Source organism: Ovis canadensis, chromosome 1 (assembly GCF_042477335.2).
Source record: "Ovis canadensis isolate MfBH-ARS-UI-01 breed Bighorn chromosome 1, ARS-UI_OviCan_v2, whole genome shotgun sequence".
NCBI classification, from domain to species: domain Eukaryota; kingdom Metazoa; phylum Chordata; class Mammalia; order Artiodactyla; family Bovidae; genus Ovis; species Ovis canadensis.
In genome coordinates, this window is record NC_091245.1 from 232,288,762 (window position 1) to 232,312,452 (window position 23,691).

At 35.3% G+C, this 23,691-nt stretch overlaps 1 protein-coding gene across 8 annotated transcripts in view; it reads right to left on the reverse strand.

Annotated features, from left to right (window-relative positions):
* Positions 1-23,691, reverse strand: part of RSRC1 (arginine and serine rich coiled-coil 1) — a 450,301-nt gene that overhangs the window by 178,907 nt on the left and 247,703 nt on the right. For all 8 annotated transcript variants that reach the window (XM_069561621.1, XM_070289404.1, XM_070289410.1 and 5 more), the window contains one exon: positions 18,800-18,851. In XM_069561621.1, coding sequence (XP_069417722.1) covers positions 18,800-18,851 — 52 coding nt within the window. The remainder of the gene's footprint in view (positions 1-18,799; positions 18,852-23,691) is intronic.

A 23,691-nucleotide genomic window follows, 5' to 3' on the forward strand; every position in this document is an offset into this window, starting at 1 on the left:
GACATATATACATTACTGGGTTTCCCTGATGGCTTAGCAGTAAAGAATCTGCCTGTAATGCAGGAGCCACAGGAGATGTGAGTTTAACCCCTGGGTCAGGAAGATTCCCTGGAGGAGGGCATGGCAACCCACTCCACTATTCTTGCTGGGAGAATACCATGGACAGAGGAGCCTGGTAGGTTATAGTCCATAGCGTTGTAAAGAGTTGGACATGACTGAGCAACTAAGTGTGTGTGTGTGTGTGTGTCTGTGTGTGTGTGTCTGTGTGTGTGTGTGTGTATGTGTGGTTTGAGCTAAAGGCAATCAAGACCCTGCAGGTTCAAGTGAAACTACTGCCTCTCTCTTAAATACCTAGAAGAAATTAAAAGAGGATTTTACCCAGAAGACAGTTGCTATGGGAGAAAAGTTTATCTAAATGTGAAGCCATCTATATGGCAGGGCAAAGATTTCAAAACATTTCAATTATTTCCTCTTCATATTGCCTTATGAATGACCCTATTGTCCTTGGAAGACTCAAGTCCCTAGCCTATTCCTTAACTCAGGATGGCACATATGTCTTTTACCTTTCTGCTTATGAACTTTTTGCATATGTGGGGGTTTATGACCATCTCATGGGTTCTCTTTTTTGTTTGTTTTTTAATTTATTTATTTTAATTGGAGGCTAATTACTTTACAATACTGCAGTGGTTTTTGCCATACATTGACATGAATCAGCCATGTGTGTACATATGTTCCCCATCCTGAACCCCTCCCACCCTCCTCCCCATCCCACCCCTCAGGGTCATCCCAGTGCACCAGCCATGTGTTCTCGTATGTACACGAGAGAACATGTGTATCAATAATAAATGTCTCATATCAATTTAACCAGACAGGAGAACCTAGAAGGGGAGAGGAAAGCTTTCTTTCCCTGCAACACTAGCCTGGAGATTCTGCATGGTATAAAATTTCCCCAAAAGTCTGATTAATCCTTTCTATATCAAGATTTTCTATAGAGGAAAATTTGGTATACTTGGTTAAAAACTATAGGTCGAGGTATCTGGAGATGAGCTTTCCTTTCTGACTGAGGGATGGGGACTCTGGGAGCAAACATAGAGGGACATCCTAGATTTTCTTTCCTCTCCTCCCATTTTTCTTTTGTCACACTCTACCTCTCTACATGTGTAAGTCTACCCACCTACAAATTCTAAGTTAAATGTTAGCTCCATACAAAAAGTCAAGTGCCCTGGTTTAGGATATTTTGTGAATTGCATCACATATAAATAGGAGCAATTGAAATGAGCTGTACAGATAATATGTATCTCCACTCATTCACAACCAAAGAGTAAAACACCCAATCTACTTGAGTACTGGGATAACCAACCTATTCCCCCTATATTCACAAGGAAGAAAACAGTATTATCAATGTGCATATAATTATGCTGCTTCAGTGTTTTCTAATAGGAACAAGGTAATCATAAAGTATTAGCAGTATCTTCCATTATTATTCCCAGAATAATGGTGAACAAATGAGCAAAGTACTATTGAAAAATGTCAGAGAAATGACTATTTAACCACATAGTCAACATTTTCAGGAAGAAAAAGAATCCAAACTTATTTTTAACTCCCAGCTTAACATTTAACTTCAATGGTATATAAATGCACATTTACAAATGCTACCAGTGACATCATTCATTTATCCAATTACCTATTAATAAATAAAGGCTTCTAATAATTACCAGGGTATTTTGCTAGTTACTGGGAAATACAAAGTTGGTAGCCCTTACCTAGAGGGGCTTATCACTTAATAGAAGGAATCATGTGTGTAAATAATTCTAATAAAGTATTTACAATTGCTATGAATCAAGTTAATACATATAAAACAAAATTTCTGAAAAATCTAGTAACAACAGTATATAAAAAGAATCACTTTGCTGACAAAGGTCCATATAGTCAAAGCCATGGTTTTTCCAGTAGTCACACACGCATGTGAGAGTTGAACCATAAAGAAGGCTGAGCACCCAAAAACTGATGCTTTCAAACTGTGGGGCTGGAGAAGACTCTTGAGAGTCCCTTGGAAAGCAGGGAGAGCAAACTAGTCAATCCTAAAGGAAATCAACTCTGAATATTCATTGGAAAGACTGATGCTGAAGCTGAAGCTCCAATATTTGGGCCACGTGATGTGAAGAGCCAACTCACTGGAAAACACCCTGATGCTGGGAAAGACTGAAGCAAAAAGGAGAAGAGGGAGACAGAGGATGAGATGGTTGGATGGCACCAGGGAGACAGAGGATGAGATGGTTGGATGGCACCACCAACTCAATGGATATGACTTTGAGCAAACTCTGGGAGATATGAAGGACAGGGAACCTGGCGTGCTACAGTCAGTTCACAGGGTCGCAAAGAGTCAGACACAACTCTGTGACTGAACATCAACAGCAACAACAACATCGTGTCCAAATGGTGTTTATCCCAGGAAACTAAATAAGACTGGTTTAACATTTGAAATCAACCAATGGAATTCAACATATCACTACTAAGAAAGAAAATATGATTATCTCAAAAAATGCTGAAAAGGTATTTGACAAAACTAAACATTTATTCCCGATAAGAACTCAAAGCAAACTTTGAATAGAAGAATAATCCTTCAATTTGAAAAGGGCATCTACTCTACAGTTTACATCCTGCTTAATGGTAAAAGACTAAATACCCTCTACCTAAGATCAGGAACAAGTGAAGGATAGCCAGTCTCACCACTTCTATTCAAAATTGTGGCTGGAGGTCCCAGCTAAAGTGATAAAGCAATAATAGAAAGAAAGGCACTCAGATTTGAAAGGAAAAAAAAAAGCTTGCCTTAGTCATAGATGATATGATTGCCTATGAAGAAAATATCAAAGAATCATATATAAAAAAATCCATGGAGTTTAACAAAATTATAGGATATAAATTTATTATTCAAAATGGAATTGTATTTTATATACTATCAATGAACAACTGGAAATTGAAATTGAAACAAAAAATCTAATGTTCACAATGGTACCCCAAAACATAAAATACTTAGGAATAAGTCTAACAAAATACATCAAGATCTATATGCCCAAAAAACTAATGAAAGAAATCAAAGAACTGGAGGCAGAGAGCTGTACCATGTTCATGGGTAGAAGATTCAATACTGTTAATATGTCCATTCTCTCCAGACTGATTTGTAAAGTCCACATTTCAAGAGTTAACACAGAGTTAGAGTAATCATGGAAATGTGGTATTGTCAAAAAATGGATGGACATACAGACCAATGGAATAGAATAAAACCTAACCCTAACCCAAACCAAAACAGATCTAGTTATATGTGGTCAAATCATATTTTACAAAGGTACAAAGATAATTCAGTTGAGGGAAACTATCTTAATAGCAAATGATACTGAGACCATTAGCTATCCATATGCAAAGAAAAGAACCTCAACCCACACTTTACACCATATACAAAAATTAATTTTAAATGGATTATAGATCTAAATGTAAAATCTGAACTATGAAAATTCTAGAACAAAACATATTAATAAAAGAAAACCTTTGTGTTCTTTGGTTAGGCAAAAATATTTTAGATATGACATTAAAAGCACACTATATAAAAGAAAAAAACAGATAAGCTGAAATTCAACACATTGGTGGTAAGGAAGAGTTTACAACAAAGGGAAATGGGGATATTATAAGAGATGGTAGAATTGTTCTACATCTTGATGCTGGGTGTTGTTACACAATTGTTTCCATTTGTCAAAAATTAAAGAACTGTCCCTTAACAGGGTGTATTACTCTGTAGGTAAATAATTAATTGAAAAAAAACACATTGTTTAGAAAACAGCCAAAGGAATTCCCTGGCAGTCCAGCTGTTAGGACCATGATCTCACTGCCAAGGTACTGGGTTCAATCCTTGGCTGGGGAACTAAGATCCCACATGCCATGCAGGATTTAATTAAATTAACTAATTAATTAATTTAAAAAAGAAAATAGCCAAGGTATAGACAATGAGAAAATACTGACAAACTACATATCTGATTTGTATTCAAAACATATAAATAACTCTACAAGCCAATAATACAAGCAATTCCTTTTAAAAATGGGCAAGAGATAAAAGCAAATACTTTACAAAAGTACACAAATGACAATTGATTTCACAAAAGATGCCCAATCTCATTATTCACCATAGGAGAGCACACTAACGTCAATGAAGCACAACACATTTAATTAAATAGCTGAAATTAAACAGAAAAAAAAAAAAAACACCATCAAGTGATGTTAAGGATGGGGAACAAATGGGACTTTCATACTTTGCAGTGGAAACAAAGAATGGTACACTCACTTTGGAAAACAGTCTGGGATTAAAGTTAGACCTATATTTATTATTAATCAAGGAATTCTACTCTAAGTATTTACTCAAGAGAAATGAAACTATGTGTCCACACAGACTTATATTCAAATGTCCATAAAAGTTTTACTCACAAAAACAAACTGCAAACAATCTCTCTGTCCACCAAGTACTAAATGAATAAGCAAACTGATATAGACATACAATGGAATACTACTCAGCAATAAAAAGAATTAACTGATGCTCACAAAAATATGTACAAATCTAAAAAGCATTATGCCAAGTGAAAGACTAGTGACACAAAAGTCTACATACTGTATGATTCCATTTATATGGCATTTTGAAAATAACAAAACCATAGTGACATAAAGAAGATCAGTGGTTGCTAAAGTCCAAGAAGAGAAGAGAGAATTGACTTCAAAGGTGTAAAAGGAATTTTTTGGAGTAATATGAATGTCCTTTATTAAAAACTTTGGTGGTAGTCACACAACTCTATGTATCTGGCACAACTTATCAAATTTCATAGTAAATGGCGGAGGGTAATTTTATGGTGTTTAAATTAAACCTTTTCTACATCTCTTTAGGTTTTCTTCACAGCTACAATTATAAAATAAAGACAAGCCAATTAAAACAAAAACACCTTAATCTCACCACCTAGAAACAATAATCACCATAAGCATTTTGATGTAAATCAACAAGGTATTTTTCAAAATAATAATGAACTGTTGGTCAAAATTAAAACAAGATCAGAGCCTTCATACTGTTCAGGAAGCTCTATTATTTGAATTCCAAAATAGATCACAAATATATTTTACTTCAATAAATATATTTTGTGCTATGATTCTCCTAGTTGTAAGTGAACATCAGGAATTTCTACCTTGTGATGCCTTTTAGTTGTCATTAATTATTTCCATACTTTTAAAATTTATTTATAATATTTGCAAAAGGTATTTCTAATATATGACTATTTAATTCATAGTTCTTAGATTCTCTAAGGAATGTATTTTCTAGTTTTGTTATCTAAAATTAAAAGAAATTATTTATAAAAATTGAACAAAATCTTAATTTTTATGGGATGATAGAACAATTAAAAATAAGTTAACATTAAATAAATATTAAAAGCTTTTTTGGAAGAGGATTTCTTATCATTAGCTCTTTGTAAATTTAGGGGAAGATGCTGTACTCACACACAAAAAGGACTACTCTATTTAAACAGTTTTTTTTTTTTTTTAATGAAAGAAAAAAGAAACCCCAGGGTCTAAAATGTAATGAGTGATCCTATTAGTTCCACCAGACTAAAATCATACAGTCTACGTATGTGGTCTTTTCAGCCACATCTGTCATGAACCATTTTTACATCACAAAATGCAAAATACTGAGCACTGATTTACTAGTTGAGACCTGGGAAAGTATCCATCATTTGATTTCCCTGAAAAGAAAATTTGCTTACAGGAAGACAGGCGAAAGTTCTTTGCAAATCACACTCAGAAATTACATATTTTAGAACCAAATCTTAATATAATTCAAGCAAAAAGAAAAAAACAAACAATGAAGTAAAAGATTAAATAAAATGGAAAATGAAATCTCAATCATGACTTTCTTAAAATCCAAATATTTTGCTAGGCTAGGAAACATGGATCAATTATTTAAAATATTTATAATACATGAAAATGAATAAACATGCTTTCCACATAGTAGATGCTCAATAAATGGCATTCTTCTTTAAATACTTCGTGAAATACACTTTTATTGAGCAATTTTGTATACTGATCTGATATTCCTATTTTCAAAGCTCTCAGAGATAAACAGAATTTAAGTGGAACTAAAATGAAATTTTTACTTAACCTATAATGTATAGTATAGAAGTTTTAAATTAATTATTTCTTTGACTTATCTGAAATCTATTAATGACTTTTTGGGTAATTTTTTTATATAATGTTATTTACTCCTATAAAAACAGACCTATAATTTCCCTTATGGGAAAATTTTGGTTAACATTTCAAATTTTTAATGGCTTAAATTAAATATTAAAGGGTGCTTAATTAAAGAAAAAGAAAACTCACACATAATTCTGTTAGGTAGATTATTTACCAGGATTCTAAAACCACTGAAAAAGAAACTGCATACTTGATATACAAGCAAACATCCAAATGTTATACATTTGTCAGTCTTTCAATAATGAAGTCTGGGGAAAAATAAATTCACAGACACCCAAGTGAATTGGCAACTGTAAGTGACAGAAGCCCTTCTAAATCCTCTGTTTACACTGGGGATTAGTGGAGTAGATTTTGAGTTGCAAACTGAACAGTCCATGGTCAAGGGAACCTGCTCCCTGTCAGCCCGCAGGGCATAAGGACAAAGCACGGTCCTGGTAGGAAGTGACCCATAAACATATTCCTACCCAGGATTTATACAAAGCCAGTCTGCCTCACAGAAACTCCATATGACCATTAACTGGCCTGCAAGGCCTGCCAGGAGGCCTAATTACAGGTCTACAGAGCCCAATAACAAAAGCTGAAGGGCTTTAGCCTAGGGATGATCTGCTTTATACTGACTTGAGAGAGTCCATATAGAGAACCCAAAAGAAAGAGTTTTAGCTTTAAAATTCTCCTCAGAGACCCAGCATTGTACTCGAGTCTAGAAAGCCCACATGCAACATACTTCAGCTAGGCTTAAACATACCACTTTCTCAAAATTAACATTCAACTACTGTCTGCTTAACATCTGCTCAAACATGGCAAGTTGCTGTGATATTGTTAGACTCTAACTGATAGCTTTCTTCTTATTAAATATTATTAGGGATAAATAATGGTCATTCAAATATAAATGTATAATTGATGCTAAAACAAATAATATACTTTTTAAATGCAATTTACTTAATTCTTTTAGGAAGTACTAGTATCATTTTGAATTAACACAAAACTCAAAATCATGCTCATTATTGGAAATTGGGAGTTAACATTATCAATTAGATTTGGCATTAAAGCTATTAAATTTTATGTAGAATTTCTCAAGAAATGTGATTTTGCAGAAACTAATTTGATGAAAAAAGGATTTTAATCAATGCCCAAGTCAATAAAACTATTTAAGGTTTTATACATTTGTTCCTTTTAAAATGCACATGAATTCTTAATCCTTGATAATTTCTTCTAACTATATATATATGCTGGTACAAGGAGAATGCTTGGCTCAATATCTCTTCTTTAATTACCTCATAATGCCATTCTGGTGATGCCATAAAAAAACTATTCCCACTCCTTCTGGCTAATGTTTATGGAATGTTCAGTGATATGTTAACTGTTCTAAACACTTTATTATATTAATTTCTTTAATTTTCATTAAACTCTTATTCCCATTTCTTAAATGAAAAAAAATGAGGTTCAGCAAGCTTTAACAATTTTCCCATGGCTTTATCAGTAAATAATGGATCTGGGAATAGTACACAGGCTATTTGACTTGAGAATGTGACCATCATTCTATACTGCCTTTCATATAATTGCTAACATTTACTGAATGATTACTACATACCAGGCACTGTCCTAAGTGTTTTGCAAATGTTAACACACTCAAAGTCCATAACAACCCCATTAGTTATGTATTATTAATGTCTCCATTTCATAGATGAGAAAATAAAGAAGAGCAAAGGGGAAGTGATTTGCTCAAGCTCACAAAGTTAGCTGGTGAATGAAGCTGGATATGAATCTAGACTATCAAGCAGAAGCCTACATGGGGAGAAAAGAAGCCTGAAAACTATTTATACAACATAGAAGTCTTTTAAATCACTTGATCTGATTTTTAGGTTTACTCTACATGAAAGCCTTTCTCACAATAAATCCATCTATTTCTTGGAGTCAGAGAACAGTGGTCAGAATCCTATGGAGCAAAACCTCTGTTAACTTTATTATTTTTTTTCTAATTTTATTATTATTTTTTTACTTTACAATACTGTATTGGTTTTGCCATACATCAACATGAATCCACCACAGGTGTACATAAGTTTCCACTCCTGAACCCCCCTCCCACCTCCCTCCCCATACCATCCCTCTGGGTTATCCCAGTGCACCAGCCCCAAGCATCCTGTATCCTGCATCGAACCTAGACCTCTGTTAACTTTAAATAAGGGTGGCAGAATGACTTTCTATGCTTGACAGAAACAGTACAACATTATCATTATCTCGTTTGTAATTCTCAGAACTACAAATATTTAAATCTAGACTGGACTTCAGAGAAGTATTGGGACTTCTAAGATTACATGGTTATGAAGAGAAAGGGTAAGGACTTGGCTTCCAGGTACATAATGGATAATTAACAAAAGAAAATCCAAGGTTAACACACAGAAGAACTGGGATGAAGTGAGGAGCTTTTGGCTTATTCCTAAAAACAACTTTCCTCAATACAGTGTTTGTATGTGTGTAACTCTTCTGTGTTTTATAATACCTAATTAGCTTCTATCATAAGGGTCACTGAAATGCACGTCCATAGTTAGGATGAAGACTAAAACATTGGTAATCATAGATCATTGCCCTCAGTTTTTCAAAGTTATCAGAAATATAGCTACCATGCATGCATGCATGCTAAGTCGCTTCAGTCGTGTCTAACTTTTTGCAACCCTAGGGACTGTAGCCTGCCAGGCTCCTCTGTCCATGGGGTTCTCCAGGTAAGAATACTGGAGAGGGTTGCTATGCCCTCCTTCAGGGGATGTTCCTGACCCAGGGATTGAAACCATGTCTCTTACGTCTCCTACATTGGCAGGTGGGTCTTTACTACTAGGGCCACCTGGGAAGCCCTATAGTTACTGCTGCTGCTGCTGCTGCTGCTGCTAAGTCGCTTCAGTCGTGTCTGACTCTGTGCAACTCCATAGACAGCAGCCCACCAGGCTCCCCCGTCCCTGGGATTCTCCAGGCAAGAACACTGGAGTGGGTTGCCATTTCCTTCTCCAATGCATGAAAGTAAAAAGTGAAAGTGAAGTCGCTCAGTTGTGTCGGACTCCTAGCGACTCCATGGATTGCAGCCTACCAGGCTCCTCTGTCCATGGGATTTGCCAGGCGAGAGTACTACAGTGGGGTGCCATCGCCTTCTCCGCCTATAGTTACTATAAGCACCCTATAAAGGAAAAGAACTTATTCTGACTAAAACTTTAATCTTTTTGCATTATCAATTAAAAAACAACTGATTTCAGAATCAAAGGCTTGCTTGAGGACTGAAAATATTTTATTGTGAGGTAATTATAGCATTATGTCTAACAAAACAAGATAATGTATTTGGTAATTTTTCTATCACCCTTCTTTCTGCTCAACATAATGAAGGGATTTAATCTATGGACAAAAATAGCTAGAGAGTCAGAAATCACGGGATTTCAGTCCTGGTTTACTCACCTATTAGCTATGTGATCTTCTACAAGTCATTTATTTAAGCTTTCAGGATATTTGTAAAATGGGGTTAATTATCTCTCCATGTAGTGATGTGAGTCAAATGATAAAAGACTTATAAAAGTGCTTTGAAAACTATAAAGCACAATAAAAAGGATTTAAGACATTCAGAAAATAAAATATTACACAGAAATTTTATGATAAAGGCAATTTACCATATATACATTAAAGTAATTTCCATTTCTCTTATAAAATTAGAGATATAATTTTAAAGGTTACAATGTCAATAATTCTATTAAAAGTAAAATATTAATGAGATTTTTTTAAAAAGTTATGTCTTAAAACTAATGTTGTGAAAAGTGTCATTTTTTTTTCAGTGATGAAAATATTTCTGTTTTGGAAAAGTCTCTCCTCTAAATTCTCCTTCAGACCTATGAGCATACCTAGCATTAGATGATGTTGTGTTTTTGTGAAAAATAAAATAATGTTTGGAATGGTGCTAACAAGTCAAACAACAGTGACAGCAAAAGAGATTGAGACATATTGAGGTAAACTCATTATCTTCCTTCTTCCTCCACATGATTATGTGGGATAATCATGTTTCATTATCTCTTCTGTCATGTAGTACCTTAGAGTTTAAGATTAAAAAGTTAGATTATTGCCATGTATCTTCTACTTTTGAAACCAGGGAACTTCTTAAAATATTTATTTAAAATCCACCAAACAATGGTTTAAATGAGCATACCAGCATCCAAATGCTTCAGTTATTCAGAACGTTATTTCACAATAAGTAATACACCAAAGATTAATAGCTGGAATTCTATTTGGTATAGTACCACTCACTACAGGCATTGTTAGAACTCCTGGGAAAGAGTCAGAAGTTTTAGACGTGGTTCCTGACCTTCAAATGTTTTATTTCATGGGGAAAATAAGTCCAATACTCATGAAACAAATATTAGTATCAGCAGTATGTGAGTAAATATCAATATGAATGGTGTGCACAGATAAAGAGAAAAAGAATTCAAAGGAGAACAGAAAGATTACGTGCTGAAATGGTCTGGGAAGTCATGTGGAAATGTTATTTGAGATGAATACTGAAGTGCTTAGAGATGGGAAGAGGAAGAAGAAAGAGATTTCTGGAGGAGGAAAAATCACAAGCAAAAATTTCCAGGTAGAAAAGAACATGAGTAACTTGAAGAATAATGAGAAGTATAAAGATGAATTCTAAGAAAAATGTTTGAAAAGTCTGTGAATCCACCATACAGAACCTTGGGACCTTAAATAGGAAGTGTAAAATTGATCTTATAAGCAACTAGAGCTAGTGAATAATTTTGAGCAAAGGAGCAGCATGACCAAGTGGTAGATGAGCAAGCATTACCTAGCAATGGCACTCACAAGAAGCAATAAAGAAGTAAAAATTTTCTGCTGGCGACCACTTACCAGACTCTGGGCTAGGTACTTCACTTATAATAATTATCTTCACAACAACCCTATATGGTAGTTATCATCTCCCCCCTTTACAGACTAGGAAATAATGGTGCAGAGAAATTTTCAAATCTATACATTTTCAAACACGTAACTTAAATATGCTACACAGTCTAGTTGAGACAAGGAGGTGGGGCTTTTATACTGTTGGTGAGGATGTAACTTTTCAGCTGCCATGGAAAAATTTGGTGGATTTACAAACATTAGACAAAGAATTACCAAATGACCTCACATAATCACTCTCCTAGGTGTATACCACTCAAATTCCAAACGGGTACTTGGACAAGTACATGCATATGCTTTATTGTTCACAATAGCCAAAAGGTAGAATAAAACCCCATGTCCATCAATATATGAATGGATAAATGAATGGTATATATAACATTTGTTTATTATTCAGCCATGGAAAGGAATAAAATACTGACACATGCTACAACATGGATATACCTCCAAAACATTATGCTAAATAAAAGAGGCTAGACATACAAGGTCAAACACTGTATGATTCTATTTATATGAAATGTTCAGAATAGAAAAATCCATAGAGATAGAGGGCAGGTTGGCAATTGCAAGGAGCTGGGGCTAACAAAAGTGGAGAAAAACTGTCTATTACGTGAGTGGTTTTTCTTAGGAAATGTTTTTAAACTAGGAGATTATATAGCTTTGTGAATGTATTTAATGCCATTGAATTGGCAATTTAAACAAATGATATTTAATTTTATATGATGTGAAATTCTTTTCAATAAATTATTTTTTAGAAGTAAGAACTACAGTGAACTAGAAAATAGGCACAACAGCCATACTACATTAAAAAAAAAACCTGTTTTGGCTAAATAAACATTGGACTACTCACAGAATGAGTGAGTAGTAGAAACAGGCCTGGAACACTTCCATTATCCACCACCCTCTCTCTAAAGAAGCAACAGAATTGAAGCAAGAGACCAGTTAGGAGGTAACGATTAAGCTTTGGGTAGATTGTTTGGTGTCTAGACTAAGCAGTTGGGAGTGGGAAAGATATCTTAATGAACCAATCTTAATGAAGAAGAGAATATAAAACAATTTTTAAAATGAAAGAAAGAAATAATGGCTAAGAGGATTTTTAATTGGATTTACTCAGTATCACAGAGTAAATCATTAGCTGAAGTTATAATTTAAAGATTCAATCTTACCAATTTATATAGTTTTACAAGCTTTTGTGTACTACTGCATTTGAAAAACCAAAACAAAAAGAAAACTCCTTAGATGTACCTTTAACTTCACATCACCTTCAAATTAAAAGTTAAAGAGACATGAAACTTAATTTCAATTGCATTTTAGCTATGAATATGACAAAAGAGTCTACCTAAATCTGAAGATTCAGCATGGCAAAGAATAAAAATGTTAACAGTTTAGTACATACAAAATATGATCATAACAACTATAATAAAATCTCTGACTTCAAATTTATGTTTGGTACAACACACACAACACCTGTGTGACTATTATGATTATATTTTAATTAATGTTCTTTTCACGTTCATCTCGTGCTCAGTCGCTCAGTGTCCAACTCTTTGCAATGCTATGGACCATAGGCCACCATGCTCCTCCATTCACAGGATTTCCCAGGCAAGCATACCAGAGTGGGTTGTCATTTCCTTCTCCAGGGGCTCTTCCTGACCCAGGAACTGAATCCATGTCTCCTCTGTTTCCTGCATTGGCAAGTGGATTCTTTACAACTGAACCACCTAGGAAGTCTGAATGCTGTTCTACTCGTACACGTCTTTCAAAATCATACCATTAATAATTATTGCCAAATGTTCTAAATATATTTTAAATCCAAAACAAGATCATTATTACTATTCATTAATAAATCAATAACAATGCAATGGTTATATATTCAACTTTCTTTTGAGACCCACAATTAGAGTAAAAGACTTAGCAAGATTTCTACATATGAACCCTATCTAGGAGATTATGTTAACTATAACGCTGAAATAAATCCTGGCTCAAGAATCTAGCATACAGCCTCAAGTTCTTCCTGATATCCAATTTTAAGGCCCCAAAGTCGAGGGTGTTTTCCATGGAAACTCAAGTAAACTCCAATAAGAGAGAATGGGAGCTACCAGGCTTTGCTATCCAGCTATCTCAGTCTTAGGACTAGGCTAGACTTTTCTACTAGTCTTACTAGACTGAGCTCAAGTTCTTCTTATTCCCTCCTACATTATTAATATATTGATTTTTAATTCAATGAACTCCTTAGTTCACCACTGAAACAGTTATCTAGAACTTTGATGTTATGTTCTATATCAACTTAGTGCTCTCCTATCCATCCATCTGCTTCCCCTCTCCAAGGTTACAAGTTGTCATTAATAATGGTAATGGATGTTTTTCAAAGAAGTATATTAATATGTTATTTCATGTTATAAACCAACACAGTCATAGACCTGGCATTAAATACCAAAATCTGGTAAAATCGTTTCTTAAGCAGTATGAAAAGTAGAATAATCCTTTTGTAAAACAATTTAGCAAAAACGTATAAAAAGCCACTCTAAATATTATTAATAATAGCCTCTAACTTCATATTCATTTCTATAGCAATCAGTTCCAAAAAAGTAATCTAAAATATGAAAAACAAAATTTGTAACAGGATATACATCACAGTGTTATGGATAAGAGGTAAAGTAGAGACAACATAAATGTTCAATAAGAAGAAAATGATTAATAAATAATGCTACATCTAGCTAAGGTCTGTCCTTTGCCTATAGGGGCTAATGTAAGTTTTTTAATTTGAAAACTGTCATAATATTTTGAGTGTTTGTAAAATTATAGAACCTCACTTTTTATTCTTAATAGAATTTAGAATGTTAAATTAAAAAAATGAGAGATGAAAGCAGGGACCGATATAAGCAAGTTATATACTGAGGTTTGTATTGTCAGATCTGTTTTATAATATGCTTCAAAGTCATATTTAAAGATAAAGAAAATGTGTAAAACTATCAAATAAAATTCTATATTACTTGTGTTAATAGAAAGAAGTATTTTCTGGACCAAGCAGCATAAATATTTTCCTTTAAAATGAGAGTTTCTTCATACCCAAATTATGAACTGGAAATATTTCTCCAAAGCAAAATGCAAATAAAGAATAAACATATAATATATAAATAATAGAGAATCATATTAACTAGCTCTATCCTATAGTATATATATGAGTCAAAGTTTAAAAAACTAATAATGTTTTTTGTATTTTTTAAATTGCAAAATTTTAATGTATCATGTTTTCTATATAATAAAAGATAAAATGAGTAAGATCAATACATAAAAATAAGTGATTTTTCAAATAATATGAAGTGGTATAGAAATTCATAGTCTAAATATTCATTTTTACATGGTAAATTACTTCAATTAGTGATTTATGAAGTCAGTATATCATTTATACTGGCGTTCCCAAATTTTAGACAGTGGACACTTTAGCTGAGAATACAAGGAGCTAATGCAAGAAATCTTTGAATTAATATGCACATATGTATTTTCTCAATGAATGATGAAAATATAACTACTATCATTTGTTAGTCTGAAATTACTTTTGACGTTAAAACAGAATTCTCATTTCCATTTGGAGACTATGAACTCTATAGATGTATAAAAAGTAAAAAACTTTAAGAAATATGAAAAAAATATATATATACTACTTTAGTTATATTATTCTAACCTTATCTCACTCTTGATCTTAACAACTTATTATTTAAATGTAACATTTTTTTAAAGAGCACATTAAGACTACAAATTAATCTATCAGTACCTGCAAAAGATAACATGAATCTTTTTATCTTTAAAAAGGTGAAGTATTTAGTGTCTACATGAATCTGTGTATTGTAAAATCAAAGTAATCTAAAATCAAATTATTGTGCAACTGAGATACTAAAACACACAAGATGTTCAGATTAGATGGTATCCAGGCTAGTCCAATGAGCTAGTCCAATGTAACTGGAGGATTTCAGAACCCAAGAAAATAAAGTTTGTCATAGTTTCCATCATTTCCCCATCGTTTGCCATGAAGTGACAGGACCAGATACCATGATTTTAGTTTTTTGAATGTTGAATTTTAAGCCAGCTTTTTCACACTCCTCCTTCACTTTCATCAAGAGGCTCTTTAGTTCCTCTTTGCCTTCTGCCATAACAGTGGTGTCGTCTGCATATCTGATGTCATTGATACTTCTCCTGGCTTGTGCTTCATCCAGCCCGGCATTTTGCATGATGCACTCTGCATATAAGTCAAATAAGTAGGGTGACAATATACAGCCTTGACGTACTCCTTTCCCAATTTGGAACCAGTCTGTTGTTTTATGTCTGGTTCTAACTGTTGCTTCTTGACGTGCACACAGATTCCTCAGGAGGTGGGTAAGGCGGTCTGGTATTCCCATCTCTTTAAGAATTTTCCACAGTTTATTGTGATCTACACGCTCAAAGTTTTTGGTGTAGTCAATAAAGCAGAAGTAGATGTTTTTCTGGAACTCTTGCTTTTTTATTATTATTATTATTTTTTAACTTTACAATATTGTATTGGTTTTGCCAAACATCAACATGAATCTTCCAAGGGTGTACATGTGTTCCCAATCCCGAACCCCCCTCCCACCTCCCGCCTCACCCCATCCCTCCAGGTCATCCCAGTGCACAAGCCCCAAGCATCCTGCACCCTGTATCGAACCTAGACTGGTGATTCGTTTCTTATATGATATTATACATGTTTCAATGCCATTCTTCCAAATCATCCCACCCTCGCCCTCTCCCACAGAGTCTAAAAGACTACTATACATCTGTGTCTTTTTTGCTGTCTCACATACAGGGTTATCATTACCATCTTTCTAAATTCCATATATATGCATTAGTATACTGTATTGGTGTTTTTCTTTCTAGCTTACTTCACTCTATATAATCGGCTCCACTTTCATCCACCTCATTAGAACTGATTCAAATGTATTCTTTTTAACGGCTGAGTAATACTCCATTGTATATATGTACCACAGCTTTCTTATCCATTCTTCTGCTGATAGACATCTAGGTTGCTCCCATGTCCTGGCTATTATAAACAGTGCTGCAATGAACACTGGGGTACACGTGTCTCTTTCAATTCTGGTTGGATTCCTGACCTGTATACAGGTTTCTCAAGAGGCAAGTCAGGTGGTCTGGTATTCCCATCTCTTTCAGAATTTTCCACAGTTTATTGTGATCCACACAAAGGCTTTGGCATAGTCAATAAAGCAGAAATAGATGTTTTTCTGGAACTCTCTTGCTTTTTTGATGATCCAACAGATGTTGGCAATTTGATCTCTGGTTCCTCTGCCTTTTCTAAATTCAGCTTGAACATCTGGAAGTGTTTGGTTCATGTACTATTGAAGCCTCGCCTAGAGAATTTTGAGCATTACTTGGCTAGCCTGTGAGATGAGTACAATTGTGTGGTAGTTTGAGCATTCTTTGGCATTGCATTTCTTTGGAATTGGAATGAAGGCTGACTTTTCCCATCCTATGGCCACTGCTGAGTTTTCCCAATTTGCTGGCATATTGAGTGCAGCACTTTCACAGCATCATCTTTCAGGATTTGAAGTAGCTCAACTGGAATTCCATCAACTCCACTAGCTTTGTTCATAGTGATGCTTCCTAAGGCCCACTTGACTTTGCATTCTAGGATGTCTGGCTCTAGGTGAGTGATCACACCACTGTAGTTATCTGGGTCATGAAGATCTTTTTTGTATAGCTCTTCAGTGTATTCTTGCCACCTCTTCTTAATATCTTCTGCTTCTGTTAGGTTCATACCATTTCTATCCTTTATTGTGCCCATCTTCACATGAAATGTTTCCTTGGTATCTCTAATATTCTTAAAGATGTCTCTGGTCTTTCCTATTCTATCCTTTTCCTCTATTTTTTCACATTGGGCACTGAGGAAGGCTTTCCTTATCTTTTCTTGTTATTTTCTGGAACTGTACATTCAGATGGGTATAGCTTTCCTTTTCTCCTTTGCCTTTTGTTTCTCTTCTCTCAGCTATTTGTAAGGCCTCCTCAGACAACCATTTTTCCTCTTTTGCATTTCTTTTTCTTGGGGATGGTCTTGATCACTGCCTCCTGTTCAATGTCACAAACCTCCGTCCATAGTCCTTCAGGGACTCTATCAGATTTTTTCCCTTGAATCTGTCAGTCACTTCCACTGTATAATTGTAAGGGATTTGACCTAGTGGTTTTCCCTACTTTCTTCAATTTAAGCCTGAATTTTGCAATAAGGAATTCATGATCTGAGCCACAGTCAGCTTCTGGTCTTGTTTTTGCTGACTGTATAGAGTTTCTCCATCTTTGGCTGCAAAGAATATAATCAATGTGATTTCGGTATTGACCATTTGGTCTCCAAAATCACCACAGATAGTGACTTCAGCTGTGAAATGAAAAGGTGCTTGCTCCTTGGAAGGAAAGCTCTGACCAACCTAGACAGCATATTAAAAAGAAGAGACATTACTTTGCCAACAAAGGTCCATCTAGTCAAAGCTATGGTTTATCCTGTAGTCATGTATGGATGTGAGAATTGGACAATAAAGAAAGCTGAGCGCTGAAGAATTGATGCTTTTGAACTGTGGTGTTGGAGAAGACTCTTGAGAGTCCCTTGGACTGCAAGGAGATCCAACCAATCAATCCTAAAGGAAATCAGTCCTGAATATTCATTGGAAGGACTCATGCTGAAGCTGAAATGCTAATACTTTAGCCATCTGATGTGAAGAACTGACTCACTGGAAAAGATCCTGATGCTGGGAAAGATCGAAGGCAGGAGGAGAAGGGGACGACAGAGGATGAGACAACTGGATGGCATCACCGACTAGATAGACATGAGTTTGAGCACTCTCTGGGAGTTGGTGATGGACAGGGAAACCTGGCGTGCTGCAGTCCATGGAATTGCAAAGAGTCGGACACAACTAAGTAACTGAACTGAACTGAACTGGAGGATTATTAAATGACATTTATCTCAATTCCTTTAGAATTAAACCTTGATCTAAATCTCACTTTATACAACAATTAAATCAAAACAGATTACATTCTCAAATCTAAAATGTAAAAGTATAAAATTTTTCTTAAACATGCCACTAAAAGAATAGTCCATAAAAAACAAAAATCAATAAACTAGATCTCATCAAAATTAAAACTAAAATTGTAGCAATATTATAAATAAGGACATAAAGAACCATTACACTGTAGCAATATATATTTGAGGGTAAAATATGACCACACATGGGACTTCCCCAGTGGCACAGTGGTAAAAGAATCTGCTTGCAATTGAGAAGACACAGGATACACAGGTTTGATCCCTGGGTCAGGAAGATCCCCTGGAAGAGGACATGACAACTCACTCCAGTATTCATGCCTGGAAAATCCTAAGGACAGAGAAGCCTGGCAGACTACAGTCCTCACGGCTGCAAAGAATCAGACACGACTGAAGCGACTAAGCATGCACGCACACATGGCCATACATAGATGTCATAAATTGTGAGGCTATATGAAAATAGGTAGTTTGCTCTTTGATCCACCTGTAAGAATGCTAGGACTTATTTCACATTTTTTCATTCAAATATAATTAATTATTTACACTTACCAGCAGCTTCTAAAACCAATTGCAGTCTTGCTTTGGCCTGTTCAGCTGGTGGCTAAAAAGAAACCATAAAAAACATATATAAGTCAGTTTTAACAGAGCTTTAAATTAATGTATTATTATGTGAGTATCAGAAAATTTAGTGAACTTTATCATAATCTGTCAGGGGACGTTCAACTTTAAGGGATCCAATATGTTATTCTCTTCTTTTGTGTGCAGTTTCTCTAGGACTCTCTATTCCTTATCAGTTCCTGGAAAACAGGAATGAGCAGAGCTGCATGCAGTTCTCAGGACTGAGATCATGAGAAAGGGCACCTGCTTGGATTCCTTTTAGTGACTCCCCTCAGTGACCTTTTACCTACAGGTAATCTATTCAGTTATGCCCCTCTTACTCAGGATATGGAATGCTTTCTGGCCCTTTAAAGATTGTTATTTGCTTGGCTTTGTTTTTGCTCAATTTTTTTTACTGCCTAAAGCTGCCTTGTATGAAGATATATAAATGTGTGTTTCTGCAAATAAAGCACCCTTGTTTCATTCAAGACTTAGGTCCCCTGCGTTCCTCTTCTCATCAACTCCAGTCCCCAGGTCCCAGTCTACAAAGACCGTGACAATAATCAGTATTAATATCAACCCACATCTTAACAAAATTCCATCACAGCAGCTCTACCAATCTACTTTCTCACTCTAGTAATCGAATCACACTTTTCATTATTATGAAGATTATTACTTTAAATAATAATAAAAAGTGTGAAAAATGAAGTTCTTTTTTTTTTTTTTTTTTTTTTACTGGAACAGGTTTTATCTACTACCCAACTTGTACAGTCAGCAAAAGGCAAAAGAAAGGCAATTTAATAATGAGGCAAAATCAACACATTTAACAACATACTCTCAAATTGTGTTATTTCTTTACATATGGAAACATGCAAAATGACCTATATAAATATCAACTTAAAGTCCAATACCTTAGGTAAATATCATATCCTAAAACCAAATATTTCCTGCTTTCTGCACAGTATTTGAAAGGAGTAATTGTGATAAAGGTAAGAAACAATGTGAATTACTGCTATCAGTTCCCATTAATGTTCTTAAAATTATTCTCTCAATGAACTTTGATTCAATACAGATGATAATATTGAAAATACTTTCCTACCAGTGACCTTATTCTGAGATTTTCGGATAATATATATTGATGGTATGCAAACTATCACATGGATTGTATCAAGCTTATGATTTTTATGAAAGATCTGTTAAAAACTGAAATACTTAAGACTTACAATAAGTTTCTGAATAATTTCACGTTTATATAGGATACCATCATTTGAGAATTAATATTTTCCAAGATATATTTGAATGTTTTGCAATTTGTGGAAAAACAGCCTGAAAATAATTATATAACTGGATATAGAAAGGAGATGTTATGCTCAGAAAGGTGTTAGAATTTGAATGGTGCTTCTGAATAAACTATAAGACAAATGATGGGAAAGTGGTAGATGCATCAGGAAAGAAGACAGGGATAACCTTTTATATCATGGGAGAGGGAGCAAATTATGGTCTAAACCTGATTTTGTAAACAACTTTTACTGAAACACAGACATGCTCATTTGTTTATGTATTGTCTATAGTTGCTTTCGTGCTCAACTCAACGGCAGCAGAGTCAATTGTTTGTGGTAGGAAACTTATGGCCAGCAAAGTCTAAAATATTTACTACCTAGATCTCCAAGGAAAAATCTGTTGACTTCTGCCATATAAGATGGATAGACTTGGGAGAATTTGAAACAGTGGGGTGATGAGATGAGATCTGCACTCTGATACATCACTCTAGCAATATATTTGAGGATGAACTGAAAAGAACAAAACAGAAGGCAAGGAGTTCAGTTAGGGAGCAATTAAAGAAATGCAGGTGAGAGATGATGAGGGCCTGGGGTGGTGCAGGAGTAGTAAGGTTGGACAAGAAAAACTAGATTTGAGAAAAATTTAACTGGCAACATGAAAGGACTGATTGAAAATGAGAGAAGGAGCTGACAAACAAAAAGGATATTTTATATATATGTCTGTAGAAAAAAAGACATGTAAGTGTGTTTTATGAAGTTACAAAACATATCTACTGAATATGATCTCTGCAACAGTTATAAAGGAAACTGCCTATATGAGTCAAGCAATTAACACAAACATTTATAATGATGACAACAATTTCACAACGTCTCATATCACTTTGAGGGAACAGAGTAAATGTGCAGAACTGTGGAGCCCATGGCCCAGCTAAACAAAGCTGCTGGAACTCAGCAACAACTCGCTGTTAGGCAGAAATGTAAGTCTAGGGTCATAAAATTTCTTGATTTTTCCTGAGACTTTAAGTCACCTAAAAGACAAATAGTGCATGGAACAAACAGTTCTTCTCAGAACCAGATTCAATCCACAAACAGTCTGTGACCTCTGCCATCTACTTAACAGACACGGTAGAAACAAGATACTTTGTGCATCATGAAATAACTAGAATGGCAAGAAGGAAATGATGTTCTGACTAGCAGGTCACAGAATTACGAAGTATACATTTCAGAGTATCCTGGTAACCAGTGACCTTTGATAGAAAAAGGCGAGACCCTGTATTGGTTAAGGTTTATTTCATGGAAAAATTATAGGTTTTTCATAAGGAGAGACTAACAAATAAATATTTCAGACAAATATATAAAGTGATGAGAACCAACATCCAATAAAATATTAACAATATTGTTAAAGTCTCTGAACCCACAAAATTCCACTCCATAGCAGCTCTCCCTCTCCCCTACTTAAGACTACTCTCTTAAAAACATGGTGATTATCATCCGTAAAGAGTCTTGATGGTTGATGCTCAAGGCAAAACACTTGTTAAAACATATTTGTATTTATTAATTTCTTTAACAATCTATAATACAGAATTAATATTTCAAAGATAAAGAAAACCAGGGAATAAGAGTTGTTTACTAACTTGCTTTTACTAGTAAATGACAGATTGAAATGAAGACCTACTGACTCCAGATCTCAGGATTCTTCTAATTACTAGGATATTCATCAAGTCAAAGCAATTAATTTCACATAGAAAAGAATAAGGATAGACTTTTTTTTCCAGTCTTTATAATTTAATTTTGGTAATATTTTGTTTATCTAAAATTGGTGAATGGTACTATTGTTATTCAGAGCTAGAAAAGAAAGTTTCCTGCCAGACTACTCTGTCCATGGGATACTCCAGGCACTAATACGGGAGTGTGTTTCCATGCCCTCCTCCAGTGGATCTTCCCAACCCAGGGATCAACCCTGCATCTCTTACGTCTCCTATACTGGAAGGCAGACTGTTTACCACTAGAGCCCCCTGAAAGTGAAAGTCCGACTCTTCGTGACCCCATGGACTGTATAGTCTATGGAATTCTCCTGGCCAGAATACTGGACTGGGTAGCCTTTCCCTTCTCCAGGGGATCTTCCCAACCCAGGGATTCAGCCAGAGTCTCGTGCATTGCAGGTGGATTCTTTACCAACTGAGCTACCTGGGAAACCACCTCAGTTCAGTTCAGTTCAGTCGCTCAGTCATGTCCGAATCTTTGCGACCCCATGAATCGCAGCAAGTCAGGCCTCCCTGTCCATCACCAACACCCGGAGTTCACTTAAACTCACGTCCATCGAGTCAGTGATGCCATCCAGCCATCTCATCCTCTGTCGTGCCCTTTTCCTCCTGCCCCCAATCCCTCCCAGCATCAGAGTCTTTTCCAATGAGTCAACTCTTCACATGACGTGGCCAAAGTACTGAAGTTTCAGCTTTAGCATCATTCCTTCCAAAGAGCACCCAGAACTGATCATATTTGGAATGGACTGGTTGGATCTCCTTGCAGTCCAAGGGACTCTCAGGAGTCTTCTCCAACACCACAGTTCAAAAGCATCAATTCTTCAGTGCTCAGCCTTCTTTACAGTCCAACTCTCACATCCATACATGACCACTGGAAAAACCATAGCCTTGACTAGATGGACCTTTGTTGGCAAAGTAATGTCTCTGCTTTTCAATATGCTCTCTAGGTTGGTCATAACTTTCCTTCCAAGGAGTAAGTGTCTTTTAATTTCATGGCTGCAGTCACCATCTGCAGTGATTTGGAGCCCCCCAAAATAAAGCCTCACACTGTTTCCACTGTTTTCCCATCTATTTGCCATGAAGTGATGGGACCAGATGCCATGATCTTAGTTTTCTGAATGTTGAGCTTTAAGCCAACTTTTTCAGTCTCCACTTTCACTTTCGTCAAGAGGTTTTTTAGTTCCTCTTCACTTTCTGCCATAAGGGTAGTGTCACCTGCATATCTGAGGTTATTGATATTTCTCCCAGCAATCTGAAAGATGATGCTGTGAAAGTGTTGCACTCAATATGCCAGCAAATTTGGAAAACTTAGCAGTGGCCACAGGACTGCAAAAGGTCAGTTTTCATTCCAATTCCAAAGAAAGGCAATGCCAAAGAATGCTCAAACTACCGCACAATTGCACTCATCTCACACGCTAGTAAAGTATGCTCAAAATTCTCCAAGCCAGGCTTCAGCAATACGTGAACTGTGAAATTCCAGATGTTCAAGCTGGTTTTAGAAAAGGCAGAGGAACCAGAGATCAAATTGACAACATCCTTTGGATCATTGAAAAAGCCAGAGAGTTCCAGAAAAATATCTATTTCTGCTTTATTGACTATGCCAAAGCCTTTGACTGTGTGGATCACAATAAACTGTGTAAAATTCTGTAAGAGATGGGAATACCAGACCACATGACCTGACTCTTGGGAAGTCCTAAGTAAGTAAGAAACTAGAATCAAATACAAACATTTGGAATACAGCAGTTTCTCATTATAAGAAGTATAAAATGAAGACAAATTTAAGAACACAATGTCAAAATTA